Source organism: Diorhabda sublineata, chromosome 4 (genome assembly GCF_026230105.1).
Source record: "Diorhabda sublineata isolate icDioSubl1.1 chromosome 4, icDioSubl1.1, whole genome shotgun sequence".
NCBI lineage: Eukaryota > Metazoa > Arthropoda > Insecta > Coleoptera > Chrysomelidae > Diorhabda > Diorhabda sublineata.
The window spans coordinates 22,066,574-22,093,500 of record NC_079477.1 but is presented as its reverse complement, the minus strand read 5'-3'; the positions used below and the strand labels follow the sequence as shown (position 1 = coordinate 22,093,500).

The following is a 26,927-nucleotide window of genomic DNA, read 5'->3' as shown; positions in this document are numbered from 1 at the left end:
AAGAACTTGCGAGCACGGGGAGGAGTAAGGTTACTAGTGAATAAAAAATTTGAAAAAGATGTTAAGGAAGTACAGTATATAAGTCATAGCATCATACAGATAACAGTAGAGCTGGCCAACGAAAGAACACACCTACTAAGTATATATGCACCGGATGTAAGCAAACCGAAAGAAGAAAGGGAAGCTTTTTTTGATGCCTTGCAAGCTACGTTAAACAAAATACCCAGTAAAGACAAAGTGTTTATTATGGGCGACTTTAACTCAAGAATTGGAAACACAGTTATCCCAGGAATCATGCATAGTTTCAACGAAGAAGCAGTGAATGATAACGGAGATATATTGATAGATGTATGCGCCCTCAACGAATTACGTATTAACAACACATATTTTGATCATAAGGAACAATAAAAGTACATCTTCGCTAACACGAGAGGCCAAAAATCAACTATTGACTACATAATTACAAACAGGAAAGTCCACCCCTCCCAGATACTTGACGTACGGGTATTAACATCGGCAAATATCGGCACAAAACACGGTTTAGTATCGTGTAAATACCGCGTATCCCACATAATAAAGAAAAGAAAAACACCCAACTACGTATCGAAATTTAATATAGAGTCGCTTAAGGATGAAAGCATTAAATACCTCTATCAAAACAGACTCCGCGAAAAAATTGTCCAAAACCCTATAAAAGAAACCGACAACGTAGAAGCCGCCTGGGAGAAACTAAAGAATAACATAAAGAACAGCGCAAAGGAATCCCTAGGAGAAAGAACAATAGACACGAATAGAACACACAATAAACCCTGGTTCACTCTAGAAATTAAGGAACTGGCAAATGAAAAAAAGAAAGCGTTCATAAAATACATTACCAATAGAACACAGGAAGAATACGAAGTCTATAAAAGAGTGAGAAATAGAACAACCAACACAATAAAAGAACTGAAAAAAACATACTGGGAAAATTTCTCAGTGGAAATGGAACATGATTTGTACGGAGGCCAGAAAAAAATATGGAACATGATACGAAAAAGGAAGAAACCAATCAACGAGGAGGTAGTGATAAATGTTATAAATCAGGAAACATGGGCAGCACATTTTGAGATCCTATATGATAACAACGGAAGCAGGGACGAAGAAAAAGTCGCAAACCCGCCATCCCCAAACGAACAGGAAGAAACCATCACATTAGAAGAAGTACAAACAACCATAAAGAAACTAAAGAATAGAAAATCACCAGGTACAGACAATATCCCAAATGAACTACTGAAGAACGGGGGCCCAGAAATCGAAAAAGAATTAATAAAACTGTACAATAAAATAGAAAGAACTGGAGTAATACCCGAAGAATGGAGAACTAGTATAACTATACCTATATATAAGAAAGGTTTAAAATCAGATCCGAAGAATTACAGAGGCATAACGCTACTTAGTAGTGTGTTAAAGTTATTTACCAAGATACTTGCAAATAAGATAACTGCTAAGGTAGGCATCTCAGAAGAGCAACAAGGCTTCCGTCCAAACAGAACCACTATAGACGCAATATTTATATTGCGCCAGTTGATAGAGAAATCCATAGAATACAATAAACCCATGTACACATGTTTCGTAGATCTAAAGCAAGCATTCGATAGAGTAAAACTCAACGATGTAATCCACCGACTAAACCAAAAAGGCGTCAAGAAGCATTATACAAATCTAGTAAGGCAACTTAACATCAACACCAAAACAAGAATAAAAACAGACTGTGGGCTAACAAGAAAACTCAAAGTCTCATCCGGCATAAGACAGGGAGATAGCTTCAGCCCATGCCTTTTCAACGTAATAATGGACCAAATAATTGAGAGCGTAAACGAAGTTAATGCAGGATTCGAAATGAATAACCGTCGCCTGAGAATCCTTTGCTACGCAGATGACGCTATACTTATAGCTGAAAATGAAGACGATCTACAACGCCTCCTTCATAAATTTAACCTGACGGCACAGAGACTTAACATGCAAATTTCATGCGAGAAAACACAAAGCATGGTAATATCCAAAGTCCCAATAAGATGCAAGTTGGTAGTAAATGAGCGCATTATAGAGCAAGTAATGAATTTCAACTACTTGGGCGTAGAAACAACGAGCAGCAGAAACATAACGGACGAGGTAGATAAGCAGATCAAGAAAACAACTAGAATATCGGGATATTTACGGGACATTATATGGAGAAATGAATATATGAGCATAGAAAGTAAGACGCGAATCTACAAGACCTGTATCAGACCCATACTAACCTATGCCGCAGAAACAAGGGCAGACACAACACAAACAAAGAGAAAAATGAGAACAGCAGAGATGAAGATATTACGAACAATAAAGGGTACCACACTCCACGATAGAATACCCAACACAGATACCTTAAGAGAACTGGGAGTACAAGATGTCGTTAGATGGGTAAGAGCAAGACGCCGACAATGGAGAGACCATGTAGAACGAATGGCTCCAGAACGGATTGCCAAATGGGCCAAAACACAGAAACCAGACATAAGACGCCCAATCGGTAGGCCCCCAAAACGCTGGTACGATAGCTGGACATCGGCGTCACAAGAGGGCAGATGACAGACCTGACAGGACCTCGTCCTACTACAAGAAGAAGAAGAAGAAGGGCTCTGCAAAAATTTTTATCGTTATGTCAGTGGTCTGGGTGAATTCCCGAGGATCTAGGGGTAGAAATTCGACAGTTTTCAAAAAAATTTCCACCATTAGATCATTGGTTCCAATAATGATCCTGGCAAACCCCCAAAGACTTAGAATAAAGACTCTACAGGGCTCTCCATAAAATTTTATCGTTATGTCAGTGGTCTGAAGTGGTCCAGGTGAATTCCCAAGGATCTAGGGGCAGAAATTCGACAGTTTTTAGAAAATTCCTACCATTAGATCATTGATTTCAAAAGTGATCTTGGTAAACCCCCAGAGACTTAGAATAAAGACTCTACAGGGCTCTACAAAAAATTTTATCGTTATGTCAGTGATCTGAAGTAGTCCAGGTGAATTCCCAAGGATCTAGGGGCAGAAATTCCACATTTTTAAGAAAATTTCCACCATTAGATCATTGATTTCAAAAGTGATCTTGGTAAACCCCCAGAGATTTAGAATAAAGACTCTACAGGGCTCTGCAAAATTTTTTATCGTTATGTCTGTGGTCTGGGTGAATTCCCAAGGATCTAGGGGCAGAAATTCGACAGTTTTAAGCAACTTTCATCAGAGATTCAGAGAAGAGACTCTACAGGGGTCATAGCTAAATTTTCATTGCTAGATCTTCATTTTTACCCATTCAAATATGTTAAAAAACAGTAACCCTGAGGTTTGTAATATTTCAAATCGCTCAATGATAAAAGTTTCTGACCTAGAGGGTATTAACAACAAAAATTTTCGTCATTTGGAACCCCTAGGTCATGATGGGTCACTAGGTATACCTAAAATCTAATTTAAAGAACTACAACATTTGAAAAAATCTCAGTAATACTATTTTTTGCATTAAAATTTATATTTTTTCATATAGACTTTCCTGGAAACTCGTTTTTTCCCCAATACTTTTCGCGTGCACATTTTGTATTGTAACTAACCCAAATGATTTGCCGAACGACGTGGAAATATCACGTTATCGGCAATAAAACATTGTGTACGTCCCCCATAAATGTAACACACTTGTTTTGTCCTGTTAGCCGCAATAAAGACCCCCTATCTGATAGTCAGATAGTACAGATGCGTCTTCAGGTGCAACAGCAAAGATTAAAGGTGGAGGAGGAAAGGTATGCACCCCAAAATGTTACTGTTTTATTTATATCCCTTCTTGTTCTAACTCACGCTAAAGCTTCTTACCCCACAGCATAAATACTTTACGTAAAATAACCACTAAGCGATTTTTTTTCGAAAAATATTGATACTTAAAAGTATATTTTTATGCCAAAAATATGATTAGCAACTTTGCAATTCAATAAAATGTAATTTTATTCAAATGTTATATTCAGTCGAAGAAAAAACGAAATCACCCATCTCATATTTTTTTTAAACACTATAGTTGAAATTTAAAAAAAATATATTTTTATGGAAAAAACTACCAGCATTCTAAATATTTTTTCCTATTTGAATTCATGCTCAAAACTGGATGCGGTTTTTTAAATATTTCCAGTTTTTCTCTTTTAAATTTTTCAAATCACTGTTCAATTCCACCAAAAATCGAGTGTTTTTGACTAGATTCTGTTAAATCAAAGTGTAGATTTCGAAATTTAATGCCCCTTACAACTTATTTCATTTGAAAATACACTTTTAGTTATTTATGGAATAGAAAATTAAAATTTGATTTTTCTCATATAACCAAATGAACAATTTTCTCTAATCTAGAAATAACATAATTCGCTCCTACTCCAATTAATATTTTATTCAATTACTTTGTATTTACGTTCCTCGTATTGAAATTTTTTTCAATGTAAACAAACCGTCACCATTTCTATCTAAGCCTTAACTCAGGATTCAATTGTGTAAATAATTCCTGTTTTCTCAGTATTAATACTGTATCAACTATTATTGTTTAATTCCACCAAAAACTTTGTTTTTTACGAAATTCTGTTGATCCACGTGGAGAGTTTTTGAAATAAAATGCTCCTTGTAGCATGCTTCATCTGAACTCATATTCTGGATTCAATTTTTTAAACATTTCCTGTTTTCTCAGTGTTACTTTTAAAACAACTATCACTGTTGGATTCCAACAAAAATGTTGTGTTTTTTACTAGATTCTGTTAATCCATGTGGCAATTTTTTTAAATAAAATGCTCCTTTATTTGTAAATACACTTTTTGAAAAACTATAGAAAAATATATTTCAAGAAATTACATGTTAACAATCTACTAAATTGAATCTATAAATAAAATTTAAGTTTTGAGACACCCGATGAGAAGATATAGTTAATTAAATGATTGATATATGATAAATGAGATATTTGATTAAAAATTAATATCATATGTAATAAAAATACATAGCATCTTATCAATTCAAAGAGGATAAACTTCGATTGAAATATTCTTAAAAAAATGCTTTAAACATGATATTTGTTCGCAAATATCTTTAATCACAAAATATTGACGCATTGCACATACTAATTTTAACTAATCAAGTTAAAAAACATTTCATCACATTTGTATACTAACCTATATTAGTTTTGATGACTTTTTTCGTTATTTACGCTATTTCTACTTATATTATATCGTAAAATACATGAAAAATATCATTTTTTATTATCAAAATAACACTTATAATAAGAAAATCTCATAAAAACACAATTTCTAACAAACAAAATATCAATTCGTAATACCAAGATGGCGAAACTGTTATGACACGAGTAGGAATGAGGTTTTAGAACGCTGCATCTATTTCAAGTTCACAACGCGAATTTGCCACATGTATTACACAAAAAATCCACTATATAGTGAATATTTATTTTTGGATTGTATTAAAATAAATCATTTAGGAGAGATATATTCGGATTAAACTTCATTTTTTTATGTTTCTTACTTAATTACAAACTTTAATGCCGTGTAATCGAAAATTAATTGAGATTTCAAGTAAATTATTATATGTATGGATTATTTTGTTTTGCAAATCGTGGGGGTTTGTTTTTATGGAGTGATTTCCAACTAGTGGTGTTTTTACGTATTATATTAAGAAAATAAACACACTAATTACAATTTAAAATAATTATTAAAACATCTAGAATGAAAATGTATGATAAACTATTGGAAAGTGTGTTTATGTTCATACAGCTTTGCATGTTTTGTTTTTCTTTTAGTAAATTTTTGAAATTTTGGTTCTTCTGGAAAAATATTATTGATTCTAGCATAATTAAGTTTTTTTCCAAATTCAACTTCGTAAATATAAAAATCATTACAAACATAGTTTTAACTGTATGCTATGTTGCCACGTTTAACTGTATTTCGTAAGTAATTGGGAAAAATTATTTTTTTTTTTCAAACATTGACTTTGGTGATATCAATTCGTATTTTTATACTTGCGCATAGAAAAAAAAAGTAATTTTTTCTTGATAAATCGTCTTCATTTAGGTCTCTTTTGACAAGAAATCATGTAATCATGAGCCGATTTTTACCTATTTTGATTTTCTATCAAAAAGGACCTCAATCAACACGATTTATCAAAAAAAAACAGAAGAAAGGTGTAAGAAGTAAAAAGTTATAAATATAATATTGTTTCTAACTCGTTAGTAATTCAAACCCCGTATTTCGACCATACTTTCCGAATTTACTATATTTTAAATAATTTCAGCCGGAAACAACATCAATACCACTCGCAACGTCAGACACGAACCGACAACCAACTACGTCCGGTATCCAACTATTACGAATATGAAAGCATACAATCGATTCTGAATAGCGGTCGATCGCGACAAAACGCATCACAAACGTCAAATCACCAACCATCCGTTTACCAACCCGACATCAATTCGAATTCGCTACCGAGGAATCAACCGATTCAAGGTAGACATCCCACTTCCGGTAGAGGGAGGGGACCTTTCGTGACGCAAGTCACGATAGGCGATCATCATCAAAGCGGGACGAAAGTGTAATTTCTTCTTTTTTATTAGAAGACTCGATTCCATATACAAAATTATTCACAACGTGTATTTTTCTGTGGATTTTTTTGTTGTATTATAAATTTATATCAAATAAACATTCGAAAATACTGTATTTATAAATGATTTCGAATATTTATTCACAATATTATCATTTCGTATAATTTTGAATCACCTCATATTACCTTATTATGTGCTCATAATTTTTTTAAAAATTCGGCTATTGCCACTATTTAATTTAATTATATATCTGATTTTATTATATGTGTATATAGAAGTATATTTTATATTGTAAATAAATATATTTTATAAAAAAAATTGTTTTATTTGTACCTAACTAATTACTGAAATCGGATTATTTTGAAAACGTGACAATGTTGAGGAAACAAAATTTATTCATAAAACTCATTAAATATGATAAACTTTTGATATCTAAGTGAAAGAGAAAAATAAATATATATGGCAACGTTGTAAACAAGGTGATGTGATGTTCTAAATGTAAAGACTGTATTTGTGAAATGCATTTAAGATGCGCCACTATAACATCAGTGTAAAGCATTGTATTATAAGTTCTAATTAATACATATTTATATAAAAAATAAAACTACGAAACATCTATTCAAAACCAATGGGAAAATAATTAAAATTTAAAAAAAAAATAAGATGGCTATTTCCGTCACTGTTCTTGTCCATATTTAATTCGATGGTGTGAACATCGAGTTATTTAGATTATGTTTATAAAATAATAAAAATAGAAATATATTGTAAGAGACCCAAAATAAGCGAGATTATTAAATTTTTGACCAAAAATACTCTATTCCTCCCATAACAACAATATTGTTGAATATATCTGCACTAGTGTACTTTCCCTTCATTTCGAACAGTTCCCTCTACACTCAATAGTCATGAGTTTTATACTTAACGTAAATAAAATACGTAAAAATAAATATATTTTTATAATACAATTTTAGGTAAAAAACATGCAAAAGAGTATTTTATAAAAACGTTTCACTAAATTTGGAAAAATATATACAGACTCAAACTTTTCAACTAAATTTGGTTGATTAAATGAGGTTACCTTCCGATTTTTAAGTTGTTTTATTAGTTTGCTTAGTATGATTTTAACCAGATTAATTTACATAAATTAAACATAAAAAATGTATAATTAATATTGTTCAATTAATAATTATCATGAGATAAATATTTAGTTTCAACATTTGGACTATCACTGTTTTTGTCTCATTTTATATCGCATTCTTTGTAAACTTTGTTAAGAGTTTGGCAGCTGCTGAAATGCCATATGCGATAATTATTTTTCGTAGCAATTACTAATTCTTTTATTAAAATAGCGTCCTCAAGAATATATAATACAGCAAAAATAATTACAAAAAACTTTGCTAAACATAATTAAATTTAACTTCTTTTAAGGAATTTATAAAAAAATACTCAATAACTCATTCAATAATTGTATTGTATTGTATTCAATAATTGTAAAATGTAAAGATACTTACATTTTTAAGGTTAAAGCTGAGTGAAAATGATGTCCAAGCTACACGTATACGTAATTGTTGATATTTTTCATAAATTTAAACAATAAAACTATTTAATAAATGATGAAATAACATTTATTAACACAAAATGTTCGTCGCGTTGAGTGCTAGCTTTCACCAATATAATTGTTCTAGAAGATTACAACGTTGCCATATTTAATAAAATTTTGACTAATATTATGGACTTCAAAGAACAACTAATTTAAAATTCCGTTTAATTATTTATATAATATAAAATTAACGATATATTATATATTATATAACCGGCACACATGCAATAATCCCCACTAAGTATATTAGAAGTAATGGTGAGAATAAAACTAATAAAACAGTGCCATATTACAAGTTTTTAACACAAAATATTGAAAAAAAATATTATAAACTTTGTTAATGGTAAAATTAGGGGTAATTTAATGAACAAGCAACAACTTATATGATTTGGCTATTTATTTATTTACGCCAAAAAAATACTTAAAAATAAATATATTTTTAGTAATATAATTTTAGGTAAAAAATGTGCATGGGAGGGTATTTTATAGAAATGTTTGATTTAATTTCAAAAAATGGTTACAAAATTTAAAGTTTTCAATTCACTTCCCAATTTTCAAGTTTTATTACATTATTTTTGTTTGATTTTTCCAAAGTACCTCGTTTACAACCTAATTCGCTATTTTTATATAAATTTTTCATAATTTTTAAATGAGTATGAAATAAATGAATTTGAATATTTTATTTGAAGTTCATTTGAAAAAATTAATTAATAAACTTTGTTATATACATAAAATCATCATTTTTTATCCATAATTTGATTAAAGACCTTCACTAAATTTTGAGCATTTGGTCTTTTCATAAAATCCACAATCGTACAACAAAAATATATTTCCAAAACTAAATTATACTCTGGTCCTAAATCTACATCCGGTAAAGGAGGTCTTTGTCTTGGTTCGATTTTTTCATCAATAGACGAATTGAAAGACGATTCTTCGAAACTTTCCGACATATTTGGTGGAGCAAGTGACAACATTTCCCATATAACGAGACCGAACGAATAAATATCAGCTTTGGACGTAATAATCTGATTATCTTGAAAAACTTCTGGTGCACACCAATGAGGTGTACCTATAATTAATCATTAATAACAAAAAACACGAAATTTTAGTAGATAAAGATCAAAATGTACCAATAAAATCAATTTTTTAGTCACCTGTGGATGAATAATTTAAAAAGATTGTATGTAATAAACGTACCTGCGTACTCTACATCTTCTCCGGCTTTTTCTTTATCGATTTCTCCGCCTTTAGTGAGTGGTAAAGACACCCCGAAATCACAAAGTTTACATATCACAAACTCTCCTTTAACCAATATATTCATTGATTTAATATCACCGTGCAACAACTTTTCGTTATGTAAATAATCCAAAGCGTTAACAATGTCACTGGACATTTTAAGAATAGTATTTGGAGGAAATGGAACGTCTCCTAAATAATCTAATCGGTTCTCTATTAAATCCCCTAGCGAGCTAGTACATCCTTCCATAGCTATTATACACGTATCATCTGATTGTTTAGTACAAGCTCTAAACCCGACTATGTTGGGATGATTTAATTTACGAAGAATTTCGGCTTCTGCTTTTAAACGTTTATTAGCAGTTTTGGCAGAATCTTGTTGTTTATGGCTTTCGATCAATTTCTTTATTGCCCAAGGTGAACGGGATTTTTCGGGTAGAGGTGATCTTTGAAATTCATAAACAACAACATCTACAAATATATTGATTTACGAATCGAATTTAATAAAAAAATTTTGTGTTTACTTACGTGTTCCGAATCCTATTTTTTTCATTAAAGGACTCGGAGGTATTTGTATAACATTATTTATCAATTTATTTTTTATTGGAGTTTGAAAGTTATCCATTTAAAATACTATCGAAGTCGTTTTTGTAAATATATTTACTTCAATTCCGTTAACGTTTTAAAATTATTTCAAAACTTTGACGTTTCTCTTAAGCAGCGTGAATATAGCTGCTTTAGTAATTTCCGATTTCACCCGACGATTCAGTGGAGCACGAATTTGAAGCAAAGTCAAAATGAAATTATGAAAATAAAAATATAATTTTTTTGCAATGTATAAAGGTTCTTTACATATAAGGTTACTAAACAAAACAAATGAGCACTTCATCTAAGTCTAGTCTAATAATAAAAACATTTGTTAAGCGCTATTTTAACTAATTGAAAATTAATATTTTCAACAATTATAAATCTTTAAATGAACTATCAGTTTGCTACAATTATTTTCTAATTAATTTTCGTATATTTATAATTTAAATATTATGTTTCATAAAAAAATTTATGTTATAGCATTACTATATTATAAATTGTTATATAAGATCAAAAAAAAATTGCGCTTATCTACAACACTTATGAAACTATAGTTAATATCTTCTTATTGCTGGCCGCTTTCTTAAATCTCAAATTATCTTTATGAATCGAAAAATAAATTTTCATTTATATAAATCTACCAAATGCTAATAATCTCTTTTTATTTTATTTTAAAAAGATATTTGTGAAAGAAACTGTACATAACTATGTTCACTATAATTATTTTAAATTAAAATGTAATGTTCGATGTACTGTCTTTTCTGAAAACATGCATCATCTTTTATATCTGATCATAACCTGAATATAAATATTTTACGTATTCAATTTCTTATTATCTAATAATGGAAAATAGTATATAAATAGAGAATCTCAAACAAATTTTTCAACTCTAACTTTAAATATTTCTTTCTTATTATACATTAAAATTAGCTAAACGTGTTAATAAAAACACCGGTTTCACCTGTAAATTCATTCCATTGTTTATTAAAGAAAACTGAAGTTTCGATTTCAAGGACGTATAAGCTTTGATACTTCTAAAATAGATGGCGCGGTATGGTTAAAATAACAATTATTTTCTTAATATAATCAATTGATGATATTCTCAAATTTCATATATTATTAATAGTAGAATAAAGTTTTATATCAAGAAAATTCGACAGTACTACTGATTTGTTTAAATGAATTATAAAAAATTGTACCGACACCATTTTTCTTTGTTATTTGAATCTTTATACCTAATACAGTATTGTTGTTAATGTAAATTGATGTTATTATATAAACAATTCTAATAGAACGAACGTTAAAAGCTATAAATTTATTTTGAAAATTTCAATCTTTTTTCTGTCAAATGTCAATTATCGTTACGAATACCAACTTAATTTTAGTACAAATAGAAAAGTTACTAATTATATAGCGTACTGCGCATATTTAACCTAATTTTAGGTTATACGCAGATTGTCATTACAGTCAATAATGTCATACGTCAATTTTTGATATCATTGAGGTATATATAATAAAATAAAATTATTTTATAAAATGCTATAAGATGCAGAACAAAGTGGAAAATAAACAGAGAGTTCCTCCGGTTTGTCGAACATGTCTAACGCCTATAAGGGGTATATCTTTTAGATTACAAGAACAGTCTGGTTTTGGTAAGGGATTGATGTTTACACACATACTCAGATATATCGTACCAGAACTAGTAAGTATTCAAATTTCACAGCTATTTTTTTATAGTAATCACGTCAGTACATTTTTGCGTTAAAAATGCCATTAAAAATATTTAAGACGAATAATTATCTTTTGTGTTAACAAAAAGAAGATTTTGTTACAGAAATTGTGTATTTACGTATAAAAACAAATATTATTCTAACCTAATTTTAGTATCTAGGATTGTCTACTGGACCTGAATTGTGTTTTGAATGTAAAGAAAGTCTCAGAATTGCTTATACATTTAGGAAAAGATGTTTAGAAACGGAAGCACTAATCGGCGATTATCTAAAAAATATGCAATGCTCAGCTCAAGTAATCGAGTTGTCCGCTGTTATAGAATATATAAAACAGTTCAAAGGACAATTAGATGCACAAAGTATATTATCTGAATGGAATGAAGATTCGATCGAGGATTTTCCTCAGGTGAGTTTTCGTTTTCCTTTTTTTTATGGAGTTTTAACAAATATATATATATATATATATTTCGATGTATTTTTCAATTTTTCAATTCTCATTCGTATTAACATCGTTTTTATAGAAATTATACAAGTTTTTTTATGAATTATGATGATTTTATTACTTTGAATAACAAATATTGTTAACAAATTCAATATGGGGTCATGTAGACTTTTTATTTGATCAATTTAGGATCCTTTAAGCAACGAGGGCATGAAGCAAGCTTCTAAAACAGATACGGTCCATTCTGAAGAGATCAGGACACTTGTACCACAACAACCTACCCCAGAACTGAGTACTAATTCTATTCTTAGTTCTAATGCATCTAAACAAGTTATTAGGAAGATAAGAATACCGATATTGCCAAAACCAACCGAACCAATCGTGGTGGAGTCTTCAAAATGTAAAAATAATAAACCGACCCAACCTGAGGAGGTTAATAAGGAAAACAAAACATCTAAACCCCCGGAACATCGACAACGAGTGGAAGTTTTAAAAGTGTGCCCACAAACGGGGCTATTTAAGAATAAGGAAGGGAAATATTTGAATTTGGAAGGTAAAGAATTACCGGAATCAGTAGTTAGAAAGATTAAAACGGAGAATATTGATAAAGAGCATAAAGAAAACGAGAAATTATTTCCTTCAACTTTTCCAAATAACAAAAATCAGGAAAATTCAAATAAAAAAGAACCGACAATGGATAAGAACCAAGGGAATGTCTCTAAACAACAAAATAATTTAGATAATATCGTGATAGAGAATTCGATGAGTATTTGCGAGGAAACGGGTTTATTGAGAGACCAAAATGGACATTATTTCGATTTTTCTGGTAATCCTTTGGAGGACGAACAAGTGGAAGCGGAAAAAAGAAAAGCGAAAATAAGAGGAGAAAATTTATTTAAAATTTCCAATATTTGTACAGTTTCTGATGAGGTTTTTGATAAAGAGAAAGATAATCAGAAGAGCGCGTCCGATTTTGAAGAAAAAATCGACGTATACCAAATAACAAAACAGGATACTTCCAAAAAAAACACCACGGTACCGCCCACAATGGGATTCGATAATACCGCAGGGAGTAGTAAAGAAGATAATTTAATAAAGAAACAGAGTGGGTCTTCGGCAAATATACTAAATTTTCAAGCGGACGAAAATTTGAGGATACCCCAACAATGGAACCCGAATCAGATTTTCAATAGTTCCAGCGTAAGTATTGGAATGATTATTGAAACAGAGATAAACAAATGACGGATAATTCATTTAAGGTACTACAGACGGCTTTGACTAATCAACAAATGAAAGCGGCTCATAATCTGTTGGGTACGCATTTGGTGTTATCTCCCGATAGCGGTACTGCTGTACTAAATACCAATAAAACTCCATCACAAGCTACTAGTAAACAGGTTGAGGTTACCAATAACAAAAGTGAGACAAATGTTAAGAAGTTATCTGGAAATATTGTTTTATGTCCTGTGACGATTAAATCAGAACCGTTAGAGGAACCTGCCAAGAATCCTTTAGCTGAGTAAGTACTAATTAATAAAATTCATTTTATTTTGACAGGTACTTTTTTATTTTTGTTTCATTGTCCATACAAAACCTTCAATATCATGATTTATTTTTTGATCAACTTTGGAATTGAAAAACCCTGTATATTTAATGAATTTGTTCATATAATCATGAAAAGTGTCTTTTGTCACCTCTATTGGTGAATTAATGAGAAATCTGAGGGTGTTTTTGAAGCTTTGGAACCCCGAAACACCCCAATTTGTTTTGTTAATTTTATAGAACTTTAAAGCTGGAAAACCCTGTATAATACATAATTTTGTTCATATAATCATGAGAAAGTCTTTTTTCATCCCTATTTGTGGTTCAATAAGGAATTGGAGGGTGATTTTAAAGCTTTGAAAACCTAAAATACCCTAAGTTATTTTACATTTATTTTATTGAACTTTAAAGTTAGAGAACCCTGTATATTACATACTTTAGTTCATATAATCATGAAGAACGTCTTTTGTCACCCCTGTTTGTGGTATAATAAGAAATCTGAGGTTGTTTTTAAAGCTTCAGAAACCTAAAATATCCTAAGTTGTTTTATGTTAACTTTATTGAACTTTAAAGTTGGAACACCCTGTATATTACATAGTTTCGGTCATAAAATCATGAAGAACATCTTTTGTCACCTCTATTTGTGGTTTAATAAGAAATTGGTGGGTGTTTTTAAAAACCTAAACCTAAAACCTAAAATACCCTAATTTGTTTTAGGTTAATTTTATTGAACTTTAATGTTGGTAAACCCTGTATATTTGATAATTATATTTATATAATCATAAAGAAGGCCTTTTTATCTCTATTGTTGCTGGAAATCCCTCAATACCCATAATTCATGAAACTATGAATTTAATTTAACATTAACATTGAAAAACCCTGTATGTTTGATAGTTATGTCTATATGATTATAGAAAGCGCTATTTTACCTTCGTTTATGGTTAAATTATAATTTTATAGCCTAATAATCCTTCAATATCAATTATTCACTTTTTTATTAATTTTATTTAAAGTTACAGCTGAAAAACCTTTGTCAAGTTTTGTCTATATAATCATAGAGGTTGCCTTTTTACCTTTGTTCTTGGTTAAATTGGAAATATTTTGAGTATTTTTTCGGTTACGGAATCCTTCAGTATCTATAATATTTTTTGAATTAATTTTATTGAACCTTAAAGCTGGAAATTCCTGTATATTTAATAGTTTTGCTAATATAGTCACGAAAAACACCATTTTACCATTCTTATTGGCTAAATTAAAAATATTTTTCTATTTTTATAGCTTCAGAATTCTATAGAACCCATAATACACTTCATATCAATTTTTTTAACCTGAAAGTTGAAAAACCCTGTATGTTCAATAAATTCCTCTAAAACGCCACGTTTATCTTTTCTATAGTCAACCTCAAAATTTCAATGTGATTTTTGAGCTGTTTCAATTATTTACAACAATCAATACAGGGAGAGTCATTTGTGTTAATTATAGATTTGTATGTTTCTTAATACAGGGAGGGTCATTTGTAGTAGTACTTGGTTTGTATGTTTCTTAATACAGGGAGAGTCATTTGTAGTAGTATCCTTTATCTATGTTTCTCTTCTAGTGACAACGAGGACACTCTTAGTGCTCCGGATTTGAGTTTAGATGACGCTAGTAACACAAGCTCTTGGCAGAAGTTGATAAATTCTTTAGATTCGTGCGACAATAGTCAATACGTAGACGTACCAGAATTCGTCGAGATACAAAATTTTTCTTTGGAGGTAAATAACTATATAACCTAACTTAAAAAAATTCTTTGCGCACAATTATCATTTCTTTGTTTTTTAATCGTTCCGAAGGATTTCTTCAAACTCAAAAAGCAGACCAAAGTACAAGACGGCAAAGAAAAAAATGACAATCTCAAAATAACTATGTTGAATAGTAATAAAAAATTATCGGTATTGAAACCGCCTCAGAAAAACGTCGAAAAGAAAACTTACAATTTACCCGATCAGTTCATGTATAGGGGGAGATTGTTAATCAGAACGGAAGACGGTTATAAATTAGACGACAGTGTTCCAATTACAGGTAGAAATTTTTTTTTATTTTACCCAATTGTAAAATTTTTTTTATTTTCAATAATATCGACTCTCCTCCATATTTTGATTCACATTTAATTACAGGTAATGATAAACCGGACGGTAATAAACAACTGAACACCAGTATATCAGGTGAGTTATTCAATATACGGGGGTTATACGATTTTATATTTCCCTTTTCGGTTTTGTATTTTCACGATAAGTGGAAAAATAATTTATCAGTGAAATTATTTGATTTAAAGGTAGTTGTTTATATAATTATTGATGGGTGGTTAAAAAAATTATTTAATATAAAAATATGCGAGTATAAGTGATTTTACGTTATATATGGTAGTGGATAATAATTTCTTGGTATAAAATTTTTTGTTAATCGCTATGTATTTTTATTCTTATTTGTTTATATTAAAATTTTCAATATTTTCGTATATAAATTTTCGTAATTCAAGTATTGTATTTAGTTATAGGGATAATCGTTTTCAAACAAAAATATCTCAAAATGACATTTTTTGATGTTATGATTTATAATATTTAATTTTATTTATTTTGTTTGCTCTTATTTCGTTGCTTTTACTCAATTTCTCCATTTTTTTTTCCAAATTTTTTCGATTTTTTTATTTTTAGACCTTTTTTTCATGTTTTTTATGTTTAAATGAATATTTATATTGTAGTGTTTTTCTTCTTGTTTATTTATACAATTTATAATGATGGGCTAAATTACGCGACTTTTTTTGCTTACTAAAACTAAAATATTCACTATACACTACACTATTCACTAAACATTAAACTATCCACCAAACTATGCACTAAATACTAAACTATTCACTTAACATTACACCATTCACTAAACACTACACTCTCATTAAACACTACACTAATCAGTAAATATTAAAATATTCACTTAACACTAAAATATGCACTAAGCATTAAACTAGTCACTAAATATTAACCTATTTACTGAATATTAAACTAATCACTAAACACTACACAATTCACTAAATACCAAACTATTGACTAAAAACTAAAATATTCACTAAACACTACACTATTCACTTAACATTAAACTATTCACTAAACACTACACTTCTACATTAAATATTGAACTATTCACTAAATATTGAACTATTCTCTAAACACTAAACTATTCACTGAATACTTCATTTCTATATTGAGGATTAAACTATTCACTAAACACTACACTTCTCTAAACATTAAACTATTCACTAAATAGTACACTTCTCCACTAACACTACACTATTCCCTGAACACTTCACTTCTACATTAAATATTAAACTATTCACTAAACACTACACTTCTGCCCTAAACATTAAACTATTCAATAAACACTACACTTCTCCACTAAACATTAAACTATTCACTAAACACTACACTTCTGCCCTAAACATTAAACTATTCAATAAACACTACACTTCTCCACTAAACATTAAACTATTCACTAAACACTACACTTCTCCACTAAACACTACACTATTCACTAAATACTATACTTCTCCACTAAACATTAAACTATTCACTAAACACTACACTATTCACTGAACACTTTACTTCTCCACTAAACATTAAACTATTCACTAAACACTACACTTCTCCACTAAACACTACACTATTCACTAAATATTGAACTATTAACTAATCACTACGGCATTACACTAAACATTAAAATATTCACTAAATGTTAAACTATTCCCTAACCCCTAACACACTAATTTATTTGAATTTGCGGTACTGTATACTTTTTGCTATTCCTATCTATTTACTATGTAATTCAAATATATACTGACTGATCGGCTGATAAATATTCGCCTATTTATACACAACGGGTATGTGGATAATTCGGATTCTAGATTCTTGAAAACCAAAGCGAATATGTCTCCTTAGAAATTGATTCTGTAAAAACGGCTACAACATACTGTAAACAGCTTAAAAAACAATACAAAGAATTGCTGCCTTATAACCGTATTTGAAAATTTGTTTCCGTAGCGTCCACCAAATTTTAAGATTTTATTAACATAATCGACCAGAACCGGCTGCACAGTTTGTGTTACTAACGATATATACTCATTGTTCTTGAAGTATTTTATTTTTGTTCTTGTTTTATCTCGGTTGAGGGTGTTAATTTAACTTGGTATTTTTGCGTTTTCGAAGCAGTACGATCCATTCATCGAGGTTGCGAGAAATTGTTGTTCAATTCGACGAATTTCTTGGAATATTTTCAACGTCATCAACCATATTATCGGAATAATGTCTAAAATAATCTTCCGGAAAGCCTCGTTAAGTCGTTCCGAATCCTTTTCCTTTCACGTGCTTTCCAGAAACATTTTCTGCTGCAACAACGCCCTTTTCAAATTTTATAATTGTATTTCCGCATCTGACCAGTTTTGGATTGATCTAAAGTTCACATTAGTTGAGCGTTTTTGAAATCGTACGACCCATTTATCGAGGTTGGTTTTTTTATCGTTTTCGAAAGTTCTTGAATGTACCAGATGTTAAGCGACGTTTTTACGCTTTTTTTGTATAAAATTTTCGTTCTATGATAAAAATCAATCATTGATTTTTTTAATTTTTAGTACAAGACTCGCCGTTGTCTAACGCCGATAAATGTAAAAATTATCGTAACAGGAAAAAGGGGGATGATAAAATTTCAATAAACAAAACGAAATCGAACGCCGAATATTGTCGTATGTACAGGATGAGAAAAAAAACGATTAAACAAGAGGAACCCCAATCGACGGACGTAATTTCGAATGCGACAATGACGTCACAACAAACTATTACCACTGGTATATATTTCAATTAACAATAGATAAAATATCAATCGTTTTCCTTAGGAAAACGTTTAACCGAACTGGATTTTCTAGAACCGAATACCCTGTTTATACTACCACCGCACCAACGTTGATTGAAACACTTTTCGACAACCAAGTGATCATCTTTGAAGCACCAACACTGACTGAAACACGTTTCGATAACTAAATGATGATCTTTAAAGCATCAACATTATTTGAAACACTTTTCGACAACCAAGTGATCATCTTTAAAGCACCAACTTTGAAACACTTTTCGATAACCAAATTCTAGTCTTCAGAGCACCAACACTGACTGAAACACGTTTTGACAACCAAGTGATCATCTTTCAAGCATTAACACTGACTGTAACATGTTTCGATAACCAAAAACGTGTTTCAAGCAGTGTTGGTGCTCTGAGGACGAGAATTTGGATATAAAAATGTGTTTCAATCAACATTGGTGCTTTAAAGATGATCACTTGGTTGTCGAAAAGTGTTTCAAGTAGTGTTGGTCAAAAATTTGTCGAAACGTGTTTCGAGCAGTATTGTGGTGTTGGTAGTATAAACAGTGGGTTCAGTAAAAAATTGTTGATGAAATTCATGTCTCATTATTAAAGGAGCTCACTAAAACTTTTGACTATGTTAATATATATTTTGTGATTCTTTTTTAGGGTAATTTTTCAGTTAAAAAACTAAATGGAGTCAATGTGACCTTTCTTTCAATTTTTATATACTAGTCTGATCAATTTCGATTTCATTCATCTCCCTATTGTATATCATTCCATCTATTTTAATATTTTTCGACGAACCTCGTATACTACTGAATTTTTTTTTTATTTATATGTCGATTTTTTCTGTGAAAATGACTAAATTCAATTTAGGAAGGTGTTTTGGTTTATTTTAATAAATTATTAACTTGAAAAAAAATTATCATTTTTTTATCATATATGATGAGAAATCACAAAATTTACGTTCATATTTTGCAAAAATCGACATTATTCGATGTTTTTCCCCTATTTGAAAATGAAATTGAAAAAACAACTTTTGTTTTGTCTATTCACCAACACTTGAACAATTTTTCACTAACACTTATTTAATTTATTCAAATACACCTTTCAGTTCACTTTTTACTATCCCGATGCTTTCACTATAACATCAAATTGTTTACTAAATCCTATGACTGCTAGAGCCTCGTTTTAAATACTATCATCACATTCTGGTATTTTCGATATCTAGAAATCTTCCCGTAAAAACGAAAAAATTTATTCAGAAAGCGTCTCTATGAAAACATTATGTGAATAAGTTACAAACGTCGCATCCGCCAAAATTTAGAACAGGACCAGCTTCGCAGTCTATGTCAATAGGCGAGTTCGTAATACTCTCACCGTTAAATTAATCTCAAATATTTTATATACATTTCCGTTTCCTAATGTTTTTTTCTCTTTTAAATATTTACTAACTTCTACGGTTATTACAACCTCGTTTTATATACTATAATCACTTTCTAGAATCCGCTATACCTGGAAATCTCTAGATTGCCGTAAAAAACATAATAACCTTCTTAGAAAATCATAAAAGACAACGTAAATAGGTTAGAAAAAATAGTCGCGCATCCGCCAAAATTCATTCTAACAACATATTAGAACAGGACCAGCTTCGAGGTCTATATCAGCTGGCGAGTTCATAACAATAGATTTAATTCGACATGTCGGCATGTGCGCGCATGGTAAAAATCCCCTACCACCTTCACTATCCCGGTGTGTTCACTATGACATCAAATTATCCATTGATTTCTACGGTTGCTATAACTTCGTTATATATACTAATATCACATTCTAGAATTTCCGTTTCCCGGATTTCCCGAAAAACAAATAAAAAAAATCATATCAGAAATTGTTTCTATAAAAACATAATGTAAATGGGTTAAAAACAGATAGTCGCCCATCCACCAAAATTCATTTTTAACAACACCTTAGAACAGACCCGGCTTCAGAATCTGTGTCGGTGGGCGAGCGAGCTCGTTACATATCAGAATAGGACCGACTTCACGGTCTATATCAATAGACGAGTTCGTTACATATTAGGACAGGAGCGGCTTAAGAGTCTTTATCGAGTTCGTTACATGTTAGGACAAGCCCGGCTTCAGGGGCTATATCAATGAGAAACTCCGTAACATAATAGGACAGGACCGACTTCAGAGTCTGTATCAAGTTCGTTACGTATTAGGACAGAACCGGCTTCACCGTCTATATCAATGGGTTAGTTTGTAATATAATAGGACAGGCCCGGCTTCAAGGTTTATGTTATTGAACAAGTTCGTTATATATTAGTACAGGACCGGCTTCATGGTGTGTATCAGTAGACGAGTTAGAATTTGATGTATACGACAAGTCGATAAGCGCGCGCATCGTAAAAATCGCCTTTCGCCCTTTAATTATTCCCGAAAATGTGTTGAAACTCGTTTATTTCGAATATATTTCCGTTCCATATGGGATTTTCTTTTCTCTTTCCAGATACGCAAAAGGGGAAAAAATTAAAATTAACGACCGTCCGTAAAGAACAAAAAATCCCCGAAAAAGTCAAAATCGTCGATAGGGAATTGTGCGTATTATTCACGCACTATACCAAAGACGGATTTTACGTCAACGATCACGATTATTTGACATCGCCTTATGCCAGAAACAATTTGTTGTTTTTCGAAGGTAAAACGAGGTGAGGAACAAATATCTCTAAAATTAATTCGATTTCAACTAAATAAATTTTATTTAAGGTATTGCATGTGTTACATATGCGGCGTCAAACATTTACTCAAAGACCATATCAATCACATGAATTCCCATTGTTCGACGTGTCCCAGATGTTGCGTTAATCTCGGTACGCCCTATATGTTGAATTTACACATGAGGATACATTCGAAATCTTGTCAATATTGTACCGAAGTCGTACCGTATCCTTTAATCAAAAAACATCTATCCGAACATAAACGAGAAGAGGAAGAAGAAACCGACGAAGACGCGTGTAAACAGAAGAATAAGAGGAAAAGGAAACAGATAAAACGCGAAAAGGACGACGTAAGTTCATCTGTGTCTCTCTTTCTCTAACTATTTTTGTTTTTCTGTCTTTTATGCTTCTTCGTTCGATTTTCTTTTTTCTATCTACTTCTTGTCCATCCATTTATCTCTTTTTATCTGTCTGTCCTAATATTTGCTTCCCCTCTACCCATCTGCTTCTCTTGTCTTCTTTCTACCTGTCTGCTCATCTTTTCCGCTGTCTTTTTATCTCTACCCGTCTCCCATTTTACTAACTCTTTTTTTATCTGCTTCTTCTCCTTCTTCTATCTCTTTTTCTATTTTTCTCCTATCTATTTATTTTTTGTCCATTTATCTTTTTTTTATCAGTTTTCACGTCTCTCTGTCCATGTTTTTTACTTTCTTTCTTCTCTGCATGTCTTTCTATTTACCTCTCATTTACCTATCTGCTTCTTGTCCACCTATCTGCCTTTTATCTTATTTTATTTCTTTCTTCCTATCCATACTTTTCATCTGCTTCTTTTCTATTCATTTTTCCCTTGCCTGTTTTTGTTTTTTATTGTCTTTTCTTTTATCTGACTTTCTATTTGCTTCACCTCTAACTATCTCTTTCTCCTGTATCCTTCTGTCTTTTTATTTCTATTTCTATCTGTCTACTTATGTTTTTCGCTGTCTTTTTATCCATCCGTTTCTCTACCTGTTTCCCATCTTACTAACTGTCTTTCTATCTGCTTCTTATCCATCTATCTGCCTTTTATCTTATTTTATTTCTATCTTCCCATCCATACTTTTTATCTGCTTTTTGTCCATCCATTTGGCTTTTGTTTGCTTATGTTTCTTTATAGTCTTCTCTTTACGTTCCTCCTGTTTTTCTATTTGCTTCTTGTCCATCTCTCTACCTTTATACTTTCCTTTTATCTGCCCCCTTTCTCTCTCTCCTTGACTCTTATCTATCTGTGTTTCTTTTGTTTCTACAATCTTTCTATCTATTTGTCTGCCTCTTTTATTCCTCTATTTGTTTATGTTTCTACTATCTGTCTTTCTATCTGCCTCTTTTACTTCTATGAATTGGGTATGTTTATACAATCTGCCTTCCTGTCTACTTGTTTGCCTTTTTTATCTATTTATTTGTCTGTTACTCTACTTTCTGCCTCTCTATCTGTTTATTTTGTTTTCGTGTCTGTTTCTTCTCCCTTTTATCTTAGTTTTCTTTTATCTTTTTATCGTTTTGTGTCTTTATCTTAATTTTTGTTCGGTGCAAATTTTAGGAAGTGAGATTTTCCGGTGTTTCACCTACTAGCGCTCGCCTTCGCGAAAAACTCGCCCGTCCGAAACGTGAGACGAGAAGTAGCGCAAAAACCGAAGATATTCCCGTTAACAAACTCGAAGAGGATCCCGTATCGAAGCGGAGAAGCAATCGAAAGAGGGGTATGGATACGGCGCAAGACCCAGCTCCGGTTCCCCAAAATCCGTACGTTTCCCTCGAAAGGTTACCGGATAATTTGATCAATAACGCCGTCGAAAAGGAAATCGACACCAAGATCGTTGCGCCCTCGGACGGTCGCACTTTGGACATAAATAATTACAAAATGGCGATTCACGAAGCGATCAAAATAAAAACGGAACCCAAATCGAGAGACAGTAAAGATGATAAAGAGACTGACGTTAAAGAAGATAACGATAAAGATAAAACAAGAAAAATAACGGTCAAGGAAATCGAAAATAGAAGAGGAAAAGAGGAAAAAGACGAGATGGTATCAGACAAACGAGTGTTGAGATCGAGGTTGAGGAAAAAAGAAAATAACGAACATCAAACGTCAAACATCTTAGTGGATGAAAGCGATGAAAATACGTCAACCGATGATGAATCATTTTCCTTCGGAACATCCGACGAAGAAGACGAGGAGGAAGAAGATGAAGAATTCATGGAGGACGACTGAGGTAAAATAATAATTTTTTTTGACAAACACAATTTAATATCACATCTTGAGTTATATGGCCCAACATCTCGTTAAAAAATCTGATAGTACTTAATCACTTTTTACTATTTACCACTATACCAATACTCAATTTTCTTATAACTGGTCCTTCAAACTGTTGAAATTCGGCTCGAAGGACTAGATAATGTAATTTTGAGTATTATTGTAGTTTCGTATAAGTATCGCAAGTCCCAATTGATCCATTCGATAGTACTAAATCCACTTTTCACTATTTACCACTATACCAACACTCAATTTTGTTATAATCGGTGCTTCGAGCCTTCCAACTGTTCAAATCCGGCTCGAAGGACCAGATAATGTAACTTTGAGCGTAATTGTAGTTCCTTATGAGTATCCCAAGTCCCAATTTGATCCATTCCATAGTACTAAATCCACTTTTCACTATTTACCACTATACAAATACTCAATTTTATAATATGTGGTCCTTCGAGCCGGGTTTATTTTTTCTAATGGATTTTTTTTTAATTTTCAGGGAAAAGAAGACATTCTGGATGTGTATTATTTTGTATATAAACATTTTTACGTAATTTATTTATAGAATTGTGAAAAGAAACGAAAAGATGACATATTAATAGTAAAGGGTGTCCCAAAATTTTGTTCGGAGGTCATGTTAAAAGTTTCTTTGTATAAAAATGGTTTTTTTATTTTCGGAAAAAGTTTTAATTTTGAAATATTGTGCATTGTTGTTAATTTTTTTTGTGAAACCGTTTGTCGAGTGTTTTTACTGAAACGGTGATGATCAATTGAATATTTTTTGGTACACCCTGTATCATATGAGATATTGTTGATGAATCTATATACATTGAATGTTTTTCAAACTACTATTCATTATGAGTTGATTTACCTATTCGTGATTGTAAGATCAGTTTTCTGTACCTACACTTTTTTTTAATCGAAAATAAATAGTATTTAGAATAATTTGTTTTTTATTTACCTTATTTACCAAATTAATTAATAATTTTGACGAAAAAATGCTTGTTTGGGCCAAAAACGTTAGAAATATCAATCTTTCAAATCTGAATTTAGACCAAAAACTGTAAAGATAAGGCCTATTTTCAGTCTTGAAAAATTCAATAAATGTTAATAACGTTTAAAATAAGTCCTATACACGTTGTTCAAATCTAAATTTGGGCCAAAAAGGTTAAATAAACTCCTAATTCATTCCAAAAAAAATTCAATTTTGGTTAATAACGTTGAAAATAAGTCATTCAAATTTAATATTGGTACAAAAAGGTTAAAATTAAGTCCTATATCAATCTATCAAATCTGAATTTTGGCCAAAATCTTTGAAAATAAGCCCTGCTTAATCCTTAAAAATTCAATTTGGGCCAAAAACGTTAAAGTCCTATATTAATCCTTCAAATCTTATTTTGGACCAAAAACCTTTAAAGTTAAGTCCAATTTCAGTATTGAAAAATTCAATTTTGGTTAATAACGTTGAAAATAAGTTCTATATAAGTCGTTCAAATCTAAATTTGGGCCAAAAAGGTTAAAATTAAGTCCTATATTAATCTATCAAATCTGAATTTTGGCCAAAATCTTTGAAAATAAGTCCTATTTAATTCTTAAAAAATTCAAATCGGGCCAAAAACGTTGAATAAAGTCCTATATCAATCCTTCAAATCTTATTTTGGACCAAAAACGTTTAAAGTTAAGTCCTATTTCAGTTTAGAAAAATTCAATTTTGGTTAATAACATTGAAAATAAGTCCTTTATCAATCCTTCAAATCTTATTTTGGACCAAAAACGTTTAAGGTCAAGTTCTATTTAAGTCTTGAAAAATTCAATTTTGGTTAATAACGATGAAAATAAGTCCTATATCAATCTATCAAATCTTAATTTGGACCGAAAACGTTAAAAAGAAGTCTCCTATTTCGGTCTCGAATAATTCAATTTGGGTTATTAATAAATAAGTCCTATATAAGTCGTTGAACTCTAAATCTGGGTCAACTCATTGAAAACGGGTCCAATTCTAGTCCTAGCATGTTAAACTCATAATATAAAACATTTATAATGAATTAGTTTTGGTCAAAAAACTCAAATTTGAGTCAAAAGTATTGAAAATAAGTCCAATTTCAGTCTTGGAAATCTAAAATTGGGCCAAAACCGTTATCATAGGGTTCAATTCCGGCCTCAAAAGATTGAATTTGGACCAAAAACGTTAAAAATATGTCCAACTTTAATCCTGACATGTTTAAAAAGCAGTTAAATACAAAATAATGAATAATTTTGGTCAAAAATTTCAAATTTGGAATCTAAATCTAAATTTGGAAAAAAAACTTTTAAAATAAGTCAAATTTTAGTTTTGACATGTTTGAATCGTAATTTAAGACAAAGTAATGGTTAATTTTGGCGAAAAAAAATTATTTAGTCCTGAAATGTGATAAATAAGTCTAATTTCAGTTAAAAAAATTCAAATTTTCAATAATTAATAATTCTTCTCAATTTCTATTTGGAGTAAAAAGTACTAGAACAAATCCAACTTGAGTCCTGACCTGTTTAAGTCGTAAATAAAAACAAAGTAATCTTTTTATTTCAATTTATACATTTCATAGAATATCAATAATCAAATGAGAGTTTATCTACTTGACCCCAGTATATACCATATTTGACTAAAAAATTTTGTATTTCTGAGAAAGATTCTCATATTTGTATAAAAACTATTTCTACAATAAATTTAAAGTAAACATCGAAAACAAGTATTTTATTCAGTACGATATAGAAAAAAAAAAGATTTCTGATTGATAAACGAAGATCTATGAAAGAATAATTATTTCGAAAACTTGTAGACAAAATTATACAAACGTCAAATTTAATTCATTCTAGACACTTGCACTGTAGTCACTTATATATTTCATTTTTAACTTAGTTACAACAAAAATTTTATAATTTAAACAAATTAAAACAATAATAAAAAACCGTTAACGTAAGAAATACCAAAATGGCCACTGTTATTGCTTTGATCATATGATGAGTAAAATCGGTTGTAGTCTTACCAATCAGGAATCAACAGTATTGCCAACATAAATTCAAATCACTACTCCCAGTTTACAAATAGAGTAGAATCATAATTTCATTTTCAATCATATAGAGTATAAATCCTACTTTATTTAATTTGAAAATAATTTTTATTTATTGGTGTATATAGAATCAAATTTTACAAAAAATATACGAGAAACATCGTCAATTAATAATATGAAACGTCTAGTCACTATTTGATTGTCAGACGTTTGCATTGTTGCAGATTTTATATTTT

The 26,927-nt window shown here is 30.6% G+C and overlaps 3 protein-coding genes across 5 annotated transcripts in view; 2 read left to right on the top strand and 1 right to left on the bottom strand.

Moving 5' to 3' along the window:
* Positions 1–6,891, top strand: part of LOC130443114 (partitioning defective 3 homolog) — a 67,260-nt gene extending 60,369 nt beyond the window's left edge. For both annotated transcript variants that reach the window (XM_056777588.1, XM_056777587.1), the window contains exons 18-19: positions 3,711–3,797; positions 6,322–6,891. In XM_056777588.1, coding sequence (XP_056633566.1) covers positions 3,711–3,797; positions 6,322–6,622 — 388 coding nt within the window. In that variant the 3' untranslated portion in view covers positions 6,623–6,891. The remainder of the gene's footprint in view (positions 1–3,710; positions 3,798–6,321) is intronic.
* Positions 6,892–8,607: 1,716 nt separating this feature from the next.
* LOC130442700 (lymphokine-activated killer T-cell-originated protein kinase) lies at positions 8,608–10,211 on the bottom strand. Its single transcript, XM_056777030.1, has 3 exons — positions 9,993–10,211; positions 9,426–9,935; positions 8,608–9,297 (listed from the first exon to the last, which is right to left on the bottom strand). The coding sequence occupies exons 1-3, from the start codon at positions 10,087–10,089 to the stop codon at positions 8,966–8,968; spliced, it is 939 nt and encodes a 312-aa protein (XP_056633008.1). The 5' UTR covers positions 10,090–10,211; the 3' UTR covers positions 8,608–8,965.
* A 1,224-nt stretch (positions 10,212–11,435) lies between these two features.
* On the top strand, positions 11,436–24,589 carry LOC130443131 (myb-like protein X). 2 transcript variants are annotated; one of them, XM_056777614.1, is made up of 12 exons: positions 11,436–11,754; positions 11,937–12,188; positions 12,414–13,424; positions 13,493–13,743; positions 15,364–15,520; positions 15,599–15,827; positions 15,923–15,970; positions 18,424–18,636; positions 21,156–21,354; positions 21,413–21,713; positions 22,940–23,612; positions 24,144–24,589. In XM_056777614.1, the coding sequence occupies exons 1-11, from the start codon at positions 11,599–11,601 to the stop codon at positions 23,609–23,611; spliced, it is 3,489 nt and encodes a 1,162-aa protein (XP_056633592.1). In that variant the 5' UTR covers positions 11,436–11,598; the 3' UTR covers position 23,612; positions 24,144–24,589. The 2 variants fall into 2 exon arrangements, with proteins under 2 accessions (XP_056633592.1, XP_056633591.1); XM_056777613.1 differs by having other exon boundaries at positions 13,484–13,743.
* Positions 24,590–26,927: the final 2,338 nt, after the last annotated feature.

Bases quoted from the DNA above. Each gene is read 5' to 3' on its own strand.
- LOC130442700 (XM_056777030.1), bottom strand. From the start codon at position 10,089: ATGGATAACTTTCAAACTCCAATAAAAAATAAATTGATAAATAATGTT. The intron at 9,936-9,992 runs GTAAGTAAACAC...ATATATTTGTAG, and splicing joins AAAAATAGGATTCGGAACAC to ATGTTGTTGTTTATGAATTT. The intron at 9,298-9,425 runs GTACGTTTATTA...GATTAATTATAG, and splicing joins AGAAGATGTAGAGTACGCAG to GTACACCTCATTGGTGTGCA.
- LOC130443131 (XM_056777613.1), top strand. From the start codon at position 11,599: ATGCAGAACAAAGTGGAAAATAAACAGAGAGTTCCTCCGGTTTGTCGA. The intron at 18,637-21,155 runs GTATATATTTCA...TTCTCTTTCCAG, and splicing joins ACAACAAACTATTACCACTG to ATACGCAAAAGGGGAAAAAA. The intron at 21,714-22,939 runs GTAAGTTCATCT...TGCAAATTTTAG, and splicing joins TAAAACGCGAAAAGGACGAC to GAAGTGAGATTTTCCGGTGT.